The sequence below is a fragment of the Mustela lutreola genome, chromosome 8, assembly GCF_030435805.1.
Source record: "Mustela lutreola isolate mMusLut2 chromosome 8, mMusLut2.pri, whole genome shotgun sequence".
NCBI classification, from domain to species: domain Eukaryota; kingdom Metazoa; phylum Chordata; class Mammalia; order Carnivora; family Mustelidae; genus Mustela; species Mustela lutreola.
In genome coordinates this window covers 99753325-99766439 of record NC_081297.1, presented here as the reverse complement: position 1 = coordinate 99766439, position 13115 = coordinate 99753325, and the positions used below count along the sequence as shown (strand labels likewise).

General features: G+C 45.2%; 1 protein-coding gene across 5 annotated transcripts in view; it reads right to left on the bottom strand.

Moving 5' to 3' along the window:
- Positions 1-6217: 6217 nt before the first annotated feature.
- TBC1D30 (TBC1 domain family member 30) overlaps positions 6218-13115 on the bottom strand; it is an 82276-nt gene continuing 75378 nt past the window's right edge. For 3 of the 5 annotated variants that reach the window (XM_059186230.1, XM_059186234.1, XM_059186232.1), the window contains 2 exons: positions 13031-13090; positions 6218-10088 (listed from right to left, as the gene is read on the bottom strand). In XM_059186230.1, coding sequence (XP_059042213.1) covers positions 9307-10088; positions 13031-13090 — 842 coding nt within the window. In that variant the 3' untranslated portion in view covers positions 6218-9306. The remainder of the gene's footprint in view (positions 10089-13030; positions 13091-13115) is intronic. The other 2 variants (XM_059186231.1, XM_059186233.1) reach the window with 1 other exon arrangement.

The following is a 13115-nucleotide window of genomic DNA, read 5'->3' as shown; positions in this document are numbered from 1 at the left end:
GCTCTCTGTCAAATAAAATCTTTTTTAAAAATCTAAAATATACATTGTTGACAAGTAATCCCATATATAAGAATATATCCTGTAAGCTAAACTTGCTCATTTGTAATATAACAACATATATACAAGGACATGCAGATTCCATACACATGCAACAGGAAGCCAAAAAATTCTCTGGCAATAGACAAGAGAATGAATTCACTGTGCACAGACCCAGAGTGGGAATGGATGCAACAGTAAAAGGAATGACGTCAGTCTACCTGCACTGTTAGGAAAGTTTCTCTGATACATTTAGTGAAAAGAAGAGTTAGAATGCTATTATGTTACTATTTATGGAAACTTGTGTGTGTGCCAACATGTTTGAATATGCACAAAATAACTCTAACAGTGCCTTCCTGTAGGTGGAGAAACTGGATGGCTCAAGGACGAGGTACAGCAAGAGACCTAGTTTTTACTACACAGTTTTTTGTACATTTTGAATTTTCACCATGTGCAAATGCTACCTGTTAAGAGTAAACATGCAATCATTTTGTAATTCTGTTGCTTAAAAAACATTGAAAACTACTAAGCTACATGATCTCTCCATCTGACATTTAATGATTTCATTATTCCAATACATTTTTATTAAATAATTTCATATTCATGCGATTTGTTTCCCTCTCGAAAAATGCACAACAAATTCTAGTCCATAGCTCAACATGCAAAGTAGATTTTCAAGCTTTTCACTATTTGTTAGGTTCTGCTGCACAGACATTTGTGGAATTTATCATGGAACAGTTCCCTATAATCTGATTTTTCCCGGACCTCAGCACCTTTTTGATCCAGGTGGGCTCCTTATAACAACAACGACTCAAATCACTCTTCTCACAGATATATTTTGAAATGATTTCTATGAAGTCTTCCCATCCCCTTAACACCAGGCAAGGCTTTCTTGAAATCCTCAGAGGTTGCCTCTTATGTGTTCCCAAAAAGATGTGGTCCCGGCATGTACCCCCATGGCTCTGCTGAACACTACAGGTACCCATGAGGACCACACTTATGTCCAGCCCTGCAGCTTCCTAGCAGACCACACCTGAGACATGCTGGAACCTTCTCTGTGAAAGAGATGAATAGCCACCTGATGAAGGCGGAGGGAACCTCTGTGATAGGAGTTCCCCAAGGATGCAGCTTGGGCTCCCAAATTTTGTGGAACTTCATGAAAATACTTCTTTTGTGTTTTGCTTACCATCACTCTACTCTCCACAGGACTCAGCCATGAATGCAGATGGGGCTGGAATAGTAGGCAAAATCAGCCAAAGACAGTTTCATACTCAGAATCACCTCTCCTTCTGTGACAAGGAGATACAAGACCAAAGACTCAAGAGCTTGAGGCAAGAACCCTCTTCATAAAATTGTAAGAATCATGTTCCCTGACTCTTCACCTCTTTACACTATTATTGTTTTTAAAATGGTATTTATTTATTTGACACACAGAGAGAGAGCATGCGCACACAAGCAGGGGGAGCAGCAGAGGGAGACGGAGTCCAACTTGGGGCTCGATCCCAGGACCCTGGGATCATGACCTGAGCTGAAGGCAGACACTTAACCCACTGAGCCACCCTGGTGCCCCTCTTTACACTGTTTTTATGCTAGGGAGGACAAAGCCAAAAATAACAGAGAACAGCCAAGGAGAGGCTGGAAGCACTATAAAGTAAGAAATAGTTATCATTTTTCACTGATGATACAATGACTGGTTTGCCTTTACTATCTGTAATCTTCATAACATCCCTCTTCCAAGTAAGAGATGTTTAATATGAACAGTAGAAAACCTGGCCAAACTGGGCTAAAAGCTACACTGGAATGTTTGTTGATGTAATAAAATGACACAGAGAGACAGATTTAGTTTCAGGTATGGCCTGATCCAGGGGTGACTTGATAGAAAAATGGCCTGATTTCTGTTTCTCACCTCTGCTTGCTCAGTGTTGAGTCTTCTCCAGCAGGCTCTGCCCTTGTGATTACAGGACTGTTCCCAGCAGCAACTTAAGAGCTTTTCCCCTCAAGGTACAAATCCATTAGAAATGAGCAAGTCAGCTTCCCCAAGACTCGAAAACAAGAGCTCAGCATCTGAGTTTCTTCACCCACGTGCTTGTCCATAAGTCAGACACCACAGCTGGGAGGAAGGAGAGTACTGAGAGGCTTAGCTCAGGCCCTGTGCTTCAGGGGCACCAACCTCACCAGAAGTCCTCAGACAGAAGTGGAGGAGGGCCAGCTCGCCAAGCAAAATCAGGTCATTGCTGCCAAAGGAAGGTAGTTAATTGTAGGCAGCAGAAATAGCAGAGTCCACAACAAAACTTGTGAGGTTGAAATGATTATTCTCACCATACAGATGGGGAAATCAAAAAGCCCAGCTGTTAGGTGATTGGCACAAAAATCACAGAATTTTGTGTGCGTCTGCACAGATTGGATTTGACCTCTGTGCTGTGTAAGCTAAGACTAAAAGGATGAGTGGGTGTGTCCCAGGCGAACTGGAGAAGGAGGGTGCTCTGGGCAGAGGTTTGTGGATACACAGTTACGAGGATGTTGGGAGGACAAGGACCTTCCAAGGAATTCCAAGTTGTTTGCAAAGTTGTCAGCACAGCAAAGAAGAGAGCACAATCTGGTGTCAGAGGGATCAGGACTCTGTTATTTACCAGTAGGTGACCGCGGGTAAGGACAGAACTGCTCAGCTCACATCATTATCTGTAATACAGGGACAATATGTTTCCTGGGGTTCTTGGGAGGAATAAGCAAGATAACATAATAATATGGAGCACCTAACACATAGAAATTCAACAAATGGTAGATATTATTGTGCTGATGATGGGTTGTAGAAGGCGAAAAACGGGAAAGATGGTAAGAAAAATAGGCTAAAAAAATAGCCATAGGCCAGAACATGCTAAGATGAGGATTTTAGATTTTATCCTCTAAAAAATGGGGAACAGTGGAAGGATTATTCTGACCAGAGGGATGGCCAGATCAGTTTTTCATTTTAGAAGGATCACCCTAGCAGCAACGTATAATCACTGCGGTGGGGAGTGGGATAAGTTCTAGTGAAGAGACCATCAGAGTAGATTAGATTGACCGGTGGTGGCCAAATCTAGCTCAGTGTCAAAATTACTTGGATTTTTGTTTGTTTTAATACAGATTTCTGAAATTCTCAAGGGTGGGGAAACATCTGGGTTGAGGTATCAGTTAGCTTCCACCCAGCCCTGTTGGTCCCTTAGAGGGAATTGATTCACCTCCTTCCAAGAATCAGCACTGCCTAAAGGAAAACTTGGATTGTAGCAGGAATGCAAATATTGAGTAACACTGAACTCTCTGGTTTTCTTAACTCCAGGATTCTTGAGGCCCCTTGGGTGCAGAGTGGGGCAATCAGATAAGGATTGGCGGTGCCAGAAAGAGTGAAGAGAATGGGAGGGAGCATGATTTTCAGGTCATCAGTGGGTCTCACCAGAGCTGAGTTCCAGGAAGGATGTAACTCCAGGAAGGAGATGGCCAGCTGGGAACCTCTTGAGAGTTGATCCTACCCAACAGTCTCCCAGTCCCCACTCAGTCCCCATTTGACTGAGCACCACTGCCTGGTTCTTTCTGCCTGCTTTCCACCACCATCCAGTAAGGGCTTCCAATCCACAGCTATATCCCACTGGCTGACTGTATCCAGACTTCGCTGACTTTAAACTTCTTCATGTGGGTAATAGGTAACAGTCATTTCAATGGGCCACTCATGGGCCAGTGCATTTCCATCTTATGGATGAGCCATAATTCACCCAACCAACCACTTCCCCCATTCTCAAATGTTTACTTTCTTTCCAAATTTCTACTAGTGAATTTACGGCACTGAAAATTTGCACATAAACTTTTACTGCCATCACTTCCAGCTCTAAAATACCCAGTACTCTTTGATGAAACCTGGTAATGGTTATTTTCTCAAGTTCAAGTTCAAATCTCAAACACCACTTTCTTCTCTGAGGAGGCAATTGGACATCATTTGAGAAAGTTCAATACAGTTAACCATTGAAGAATGGGAGAGTTAGGGCACAGTAAAAAATCCACATATAACTTCTGACTCCCCCAAAACTTGACTACTGAAGGACCCCAGGTCAGAACTATAGTATAGCCTATAAGTTTTAACATTCTTTTTATAACCAGCTTATGCTAACTGAGAAACTGTAGCTAGCTGACGATAGATAAGGGAGTCAGCAAGCAGCATAACAGGATAACGAATAGCAAAAATCTGTGTTTAACCCAGCTGTGTCTGGCTTCTGTATAATCATGCTTCTAATAATTTGCTAAGAAATGAAAAATTGCTTAAACCCTCAACTCTAAGGAGCAAGAGGCTGGCTGAGGACAAAGCAAAAGCTGGCGCCTTGCACCCCCCCCTTCACCCGCTCCCCTCCATATGTGTAGCATTATAAATAGTTAACTTGCAGAGATCATAGTCCTGCAAGGCAGGAGTCTCTCTTGGTTTATAAATGTCCTTGAGATTTACAGCAAAGAAGTTACCTTATCAATAGCCCAATTTCCAAAGATACATAACTCAGTTCCTCAAGCCCTAACGTCACCCTCCCCTCCATAAAAAAACCGAAGGAGATGGAGGTAGAAGGAAAAGTAAATAAAGTTAAATTTCTTTTAAGACCTAAATCTCACTAACAAGGACATTTGATAGCAGGAATGTAACATTCCACCAGGAGACTCCCAATTGTCTTTATGTTAGTGCCTCATTAGAGAGAAAGTGGCCTTGGCTTGATAGTAACCAGGCCTTCAATATCCTGATAGTGCTTTCATTCGCATGCGTGGGCTAATCGGCCAGTTCTGCTTCTGTAAGATTGCTTTGTCTGCTTTCACACGTGGGTCCCCTGATCCACTCCACTGATGCCAAGTATGCCTGTTCAAACTATCAATCAGTCAGCTCAGCCCCTCCCAAAACTTGTTTGTCCATAAAAATCCTGCACTACCCCAGCCGGGGGTGCTCGGTTAGCTGGAGCTGCCGACCACCCGGGGTGCTCGGTTAGCTGGAGCTGCCGACCACCCGCCGGTACCTGCGTGACAATAAACCTCTTGCTGTTTGCATCCAGTGGCAGTGTTGGATTCTTGGGTAAGGGGATCCGCGGGTCTTTCAACTACTATTAGCCCACTGTTGACCAGCAGCTTTACCAATAACATAAAATCAATTAACACATATTTTGTAGGTTATATGCATTATATCCTGTATTCTTACAATGAAGTAAACTAGAGAAAAGGTTAGGAAAATCATTAAGAAAAAATGTATTTATGGTACAGTATTTATCAAGTAGGTCTACATATAAGTGGGCCTGAGGTGCTCAAACTCCCACAGTTCAAGGTCAGCTGTACCTACTGAGGACTTTTTGAAAAACTCTTAGCGAGCAAAGAATAAACGGTAATTTCTTTAACCTGATAAAGGATACCTACCAGAAATCTCAGCAAACATCTTACTTAATGGTTCCCTTAAAAGTCAGGAATGAGATATGAATGCCCATTATCACTGCTTCTATCAATATTGGATGTCCTAGAAAAAAAGATAAAAGAGAGACTGCTGCCTCATCCAAGGGTGGAGAGAAGCAGGCATTCTCATTCACAGCTTGTATAAGAAGGTCAGCCTTTAAGGGTAGCAATTTGACAAAACAGGACTTAGTAACGTTCATACTTTCTGACCCAGCACCACCACCTCAGGGCACAGACCCGGAGGAAACACTTAAGGCTGGTCACAAAGAGTAAGTATAAGGTGCGCTGGCTCAAAGAACCACCTGTGAACGGGAATGACCTGTCTGACAAGGTACTGGTTATGTGAATTCTGGCGTGAAAACGGGATGGTCTACTAGTCACTGAAAATGCCGCAGTGTAAGCGCATTTACTGAAAAGACAGTTTAATCTACCTTTTTGTGTGTCTGTGCACACACACACACATACACACACAAACAAGAACATACTAGAAAAGCCCATACCAGAATACTGATGATTCCTTATGCTCTGTTTTGCAAATTTTCTTAAAATACATACCACTTTTCTAATTAGGAAAAATTCTGTATTTTAAATACTGCTCAAATGATTGCTGTAGACAGCAAAAAAAAGGGGGGGGGGCTCAGAAAGAGTAAAGGGGGACTTCTTACGGGGGTCAGGCTGCAGCTACACACTTGTTCACAACTCTCTGTTCGTCTAGAATCCATAAGACCAGGAAGCTTAATTGCATTCTTATTGTTTTGTTTTATTTAAACAAAGGAAAATGACAAATCTAAAGGTTAATTTTATACACACATGAACATTCACACGCGCATTCTTAAATAAACTCTCCATTTACTCATAGGAACCCGCCATTCTGCCAAGTTCTCCAAAGGTCATAGGCCACCTTTAACCCAGTGATCAGACTGGAGGAGATGGAGCTTACAGGGCGGGTTCCCTGGATGGTGACCATGGAGGGAAAAGGCTGGAGAGGAAGGGGAATGTTAAGGGCATGACAGTATTCTACGCATGCGCTCTGAGAGAAAACGGCACAACAGCTACAACAATGAGAATCTTTATGCACATATCTCTGTAATCAGTACAATTCTCCAGAACAACAGAGACCCAAAAAAGGAATACAATGTTTCAAACACTGACAGCCCAGAGGTCAACATTACAAACTAGGGTTAAATCATCTGGAGGCTTTTGTAAGAGGACTGAGGTGCAGAAGCATTGGAAGGTGTCGACTCCCCGCACAAGTGTTGACAGGGGACAGACGTGGCTAGAAATAAAGAAACCGCTACCCATCAAGTACTTCTGGTGCTTGCATACAGCGTCTAGTCTACAGGGACGATAACAGGTCCACATTGGTCTTTGCATCTGCTGTGTGGTAGAGGCAACGCCACCGGTCTTCATTTTCAGAAGCAGGCACGGCTCCAAAATTGCCCGATTCACATCATGAGTACATGGTACAAGGCACGCACGTTATCGGTACAGAGAGCGCTTCGACAGAAATCCTCCGGTTTTTAAAATCCTGACAAGGCCATTTTTACCTCAAAGGGCTATTACACTTTCATGTCTTTGTTCCTTCATTGGGGGTCAATACTTACTCCCAAGCCTGTGCCGGCTCATCCAGCCCTTTCTCAGAAAGACCAGAGCCGGGAATGGGCAGGGCACACGCTGGTAATACCAAGATGCTTTACAGGCAGCAAGAGCAGCAGACTAAGGATGGTAAGCAGCCTTCTCCCAGACCCCACCCCCGAAACAAGATCCTCAAGGGGCTGCAAGAAAAGAAAGAACAATTCTCTACTGGAGTCAGATATCCCTCAAAGGGATGAGTCTGTTATGACTCATGCAGGTCGGGGGAGGAGATAAGAACCTAAGGTGGAATGATCTTGTCTGTAAAGTTTTAGCAGATGGAGGTAAATCATGTCATTTGCTTAACTTTGGAAAATGCAGTGGGTCTCGTCCCCCGAGGGTGGAATGCAAAGTAAGCCCAGCATTCCACCTCCGCTCTTCCCAAGACAGAGGTGGTGGGCAACGCTGCTTTTTAAGAAGCCGCATGCTAACTTCAGATGGCACAGAATTCAAGACCAGAACTGCAATGACTTATTCGTCACATTTTCCATCTTTAGCTCCTTTGGGGGTAAAAATACCACAGAAGGAATAAAATGGCTTTTCTCGCTGTATGTCCTTCTTGTGTTTTGCTGTTCAAAAGAGCCCACACAACCACATTCTCTATTACAAAAATTAATACCTCTCCTAGTAAAAGCCCTCTCTAGAATTACAGCTTTGGTTTCAGAACTGGCAACCCAATTAGCTCAAATTAACATCAACTGCATCAACGATATGCCAGCCAGCACGGCCAAGGTCTTTCAAAAATGAGGGTAATGATGCCGCATCTATTCTTCTAATGATAGTAAGAGAAGGAGACTGAGGAGTGAGCCTTTGTTCAGAGGAATGACAGCTGCATGAAGCCTTTTTAAAATGAACGACTTTGGGGGGTTAAAGGGTTAGTGCTGGTTTTGTGAAATGCCATCACAGGACTCTGAAGCATCTGGAGGGAGGTCTTTTGAGTCAGGAGGGAGCAGAATGAATGGCTTCCTGGTGGTGGTTTTCAGAACCTACGTACCAATGCATCTGTGCACAAGGAGCATTAAATCCGCCTCCGGAGACGTGAGGGAGTCACACTGAATACCAGGAGAGTTCAACTTGTGCGTCTGAACTACTCCTTCATTCTGCTGTGGCTCAGAGTTCCCATCTGCATAGTGGAAAAACAGGTGTCGTCTCTGCCCGCGGGGACCGGCAGCCAGGTGGGGAAGAGAGAGCTAGAAAGCACAAATGCCTTCTCCAAAGAAAGGCAGGGTTCAAGTAGCAAAAAACTCAACAAAGCACTTCAATCAAAAAAGCACAAGATTCAAGTAACAGAACTACGGGGGCCCCGCTGCGACCCGAAAGGAGAGCTGGTAGGTGAGTGACTAGGGGGCGGAAGACACAGGACAAGCTCCGCAGAGCCCATCACGTCCTCCCCGCACTGAGGACCTGAACTCTTCATCAGAGGACAGAAAGCTTCGTGGAATCAGCCCGCTACTCAGGCCGATGGTTGGATACCCATCCCATGTGTGTTCTCTGCATAAGATCTTCAAGTTGTTGTACCAACCTAAATTTCAGCAGATACAGGTTTTCTTCATTTTGCAGACAGAACCGGGAAGAATGGCTATCTACATTCTTCTCCTGCACTTTAGCGTAAGAATTAAAAAAAAAAATCTTGAGCTTGGCTGAAAGAAACTACTAAAGAAACACACACACACACACACACACACACACATTCCCTCGGTGGGACTGGAAGAGGGAAATTAAGAAGTTTTTTGCAATAAAGAAACTTACTTCCTTTTTACAGTTTCTATTCTAGTAAGTTAGCGTGTGCGTGCTCTGGGGTCGGAAACACCCAGGGAACCAGAAGATTTGAGGGGAGGGTGGTCACGGGGACCCCTGCAGGTCCTCAGAACAGGAAGAAGGAAGAGGGGTTAACAGTCCAGATTCACAGTCTTGTCTAAACAAGTCACAATGAAAAACTGGGAAAACGTCACACTTGAAAACTACGCTATTTATTCTGCCACAAGAATTCACTGGATCCGTGATCGATAGGTGGGGAAGACGGACCCTTTCGAGCTCCCATTCTCAAAGTTCTAGTTCGCAGTTCCATGTCCCGGTGTTCATCTCTGAACCTGTCGACTCGTTTTCACGGGGCAGTCAAAACGCTTTTGGAGCCATTCAGCTGGAATCCTTAGGCCGCTGGGAGAAGGTGAATGGAGAATCAGCTACCGTGGGCCATCATCGTTTCTTTGTACCACTGCTTCCACCCCCCGATTTGCTGAAGCTCCTGCTCATGTGAGGAAAGTGCACGGTGGGGGTTCTTTCGGTAGGACCATACAATCCCAAATTCCTGGCGGTGGCTGACTTCCGCAGCGGTTTGACGCTGGGGAAAGGGCTGAAGATGGGTGCTTTCGGGTGGCTGCCCTGGGGAGGCTTGCTAGGGGCTCTGTTTTCACCGGGGGCCTCAGACAGCTCTGAGAAGGGCGGTGGGCAGGGCTGGTGTGCCTTGGGCTCCGGGCCTGCAGCTGCATCCCTCTGGCTCAGTTCCAGGGCTTCTAACTTCACCTGGACCTCAGACACGTCGGCATCAGCCTCCCCCAACGCGGGCTCTGGGGACCGCCCTTCGATCGTCCGCCCTGTGCTGCTTCCGGAGCAGCTACCCTCCCTTCCGGCGGCTGCCCCACTGGAGGAGGCCTCTGCTGCCCCCAGGCTGCTAGTCTTGCATCCCTCATTCTGCTCCTCGATCAGCCCGACGGTGTCCCCGCAGCCCAGCTGACTCCTGGTCCTCGTCATGGTCTTTTTGTGGACTCGGATGTGAGTCCGCCACGGCGAATTGAGCTTTGTCTTCAGGTCTTCGTAGGGGACAGGAGACATCTTGCCTCCCATGTGACCAGGGATGTGGATGACGGCGTTCTTGGCAGGTCTGTTTGACATTTTCATCTTCTTTCCTAAAAGAAGGTGGTTGATAACTGGAGAGTTGTTCACCTGAGACGGGAGAATGCTGGTCACTGGCCCTTTGTCTGAAAGAAATGGTGAAAGGTTGGATGAAACGTACCACAGAGAAACCAGCCATCATAGTACGAGAATCACATAGAGCTTATCCCCCAATCTCGCCCATGTATTTCCCAGATTTGGGCAGAGCCATGTGACTGAAGATAACAAAAACTGAATTCAACCCTAGAGCCCCGGCATACCTATTCCCTCCTCTTCAGAGAGGAGGAGACAGGAGACTGAGATTTATTGGTCCCTTGTTGCTAATTCATGGGCAGATGCCCTGTTTCTTCCCAAGAGTTTTTGTCTCTGAGAAACAAGCTCAGAGGTCTTCTATCTAGAAAATCTTAGAAGACTTTTTAAAAATAAGTCAAACACTATGACCATTTGGATGATCAGCTGTTAGCTCCTGAGAGGTAGGAAAAGAACACACACCATGTATTGTGAAGTGACAGACGGCAGGATGAGAGAAGTGATTAATAAGGTGGTAAAAACACAGTGAAGTCACTGCTCCCCGATGCCTGGTCCTAAGTACGAAAATCCATCCCTGTGCCCTCAATGGACTTTGAAAGCAAACTGAAGACTGGAGAGTACCAAAAGCTGTGTTCTCCTGGAGGGCACTGTTGATAGTATTATTGTCCTTCTTCTCCCTTGGCTAAGACCAAGCGTCTCTTTCAGATGATGCTCAAACACATATGGCCCCAGGGAGAAGGCCCCACCATCTTCGTGTGAACAACCTTTGTCCTGATGTCCATGTCATCTGCTGAACTCACTTCTATACTTCTCAACTACTGTCATCTACCTCTGGTCACACTCCAGTCCTTACTGAAGATGCCTCCTCTTCACTCCATATCCTATTACCCACCCTCGGTCGCTTGACTGTTTCTCTGACTGACCCATCCGCACACTTCCTTCTACCACCCCAATTCCATCCTAAACCTCATCACTGAGATCTACCTTCCCTGAAAAATATTTAACTCTCCTATTGTTCTCTTTGACTCTTCTAGTCTCTCTCAATATAGCCATTGACGGTACTGGGCCAAAGAGACTTGAGTTCTTTGATCTTTCAACCCCTTGTCTGTCTCTGGGTCACTCATACCCCTACCAAGCTAGATGTGTGGCTAATCACTGGGACTGGTGCCTCACCAATAACCAGACATTTCCAACATCCCTATGCCTTGATGCCTGGCAAAATCCTAACCCTGGAGCCACAAATCACATTATCTTTTGCAAAAGTGGGGTGGGAGGTGGGATCACACAGACGTGTGGACTGAAAGCCCTTCAGATGCATTAACTTCCTATTTTATTAGGTCCTCAAAGACACTGAACAATCCTTTTCTTTCCTTCTTCCATTCCATCCCATGACCTTATCCAAATCTTCCTTAGTTTCTCTACTCCCCCACTTTAGTCCCCCAACTGACTCCCAAGCAAATGACTTTTCCTCCAATTGCTCCACAAAAACAGAAGCTATCAGATCCATAAGGCCTAACTTCCTGTCCTCCCTAACCTGGGAGGCTGGTACCTCAACCACCACTCAACCACCATGCTCACCATCGTCCTTTCCATCTCAGGAGCAGAGGTCAGGTGCAGCCTCTCCTGCCCACAGTGCTGATGCCACCTTCTGCCATCGCCTCTAAAAGCTTGCTACTCAAAGCGGGATCCCCACCCAGCAATATTGGCATCACCCAGGAGCTTGCTGGAAATGCATAATCTCAGCCCCACCCCAAACCTGCTGAAACAGACTCTTCATTTTAACAGATCCCCAAGTGATTTATATGCACCCTGAAGTTTCAGAAGCAATGCTCTAGAAAATTGCTTTTGAGCAACAATCTCTCCCTAAAAAGGACCATGTAAACTGTGATCTAGAGGAGTCAGCCAACTTTTCCTGAAAAGGACCTGATTCTAGGTAATTTTAGACACTATAGTGTATAAGCAGTCATAGACAATATGTAAATAAATGGGCATGCCTGTGTTCACATAAAACTTTATTTACAGAAACAGGCAGCTAGGAGGATTTGGCCTGTGGAGCATAGTTTACTGACCCCTGACTAGAGCACAAGGCACTGGGCTGACCTAATAAGCACTGAGAATACCAACTGTTCACCATCCCACCCAGAGATGGGTACGGTACAGTTGAAAATGGACGATACAAGGAATCAGAACACAGGGGTCTAGCTCTGGCCTGACCACCCACCACAGCTACTAACTCTGCGAAGCCTTCCTGAGACACCATTCCCTCATCTTTTAAAAGGACATAAGAATATCCATCCTTACCTTCCTCACAGATGTGCTTCAAGGACAAAATGAGGATACGCATGAGCCAGTGCTTTGAACATTAAAGTGTTACCCTTGTTTCCTTTGCACCTTCTTTCTTAAGGATTCAGGCTGAAGTAAGACTCTTGGGGAAGTGGCCCACTCCTCCCGCACAAGTGTAAGGTAAGTTCAGTTTTTGTGCAAGATCAGTCACACGCTCGCACAAGCCTCTTAGAAACATGGCAACTTCCTATTTTGATTAACACTGGGCAGGCATCATAATCATTAGGATTTCACTTGGAACAAGACAAACCACTTCCCAAATCAGCATGTGTTAAATAATAAAGCAGACTGTTCCCTGGGATTTTTAGAAGAAGAAGAAAAAAAAAGGCAGTTTGACAGTCCTTGGAAAAGAGCATTTCCAACTGTATTCCAATTACGTTCTTCTCAGCAGACCCCCAAGACACTGCTAACCTATCAGTGAGGCACAGGGATGGGTTTTGTGTTTTTTTTTTTCCTTTCTGTGTGACCATGACTATTGGTTATATGACTACCTACATGACTGGCGGGTAGCTTCATGTACTAGCCCACAGAAAATAGGTTCTAGAGGCGAGAGCTCCAAAATGTCTCAAGTCCAAGGACTGCTTGGCGTCTGCAACATTTTCATCATTCGGCTACCCCTCTCCACAAGCACACAGAGTAAAGATGTGTTTACTACCATCAGCTGCCTGGTTCTTGGTACCTAAAAGGAACCCGTGGACTTTTTCTTCTGCAGGGCCTGATAAAATAAAAAATGAGATGCC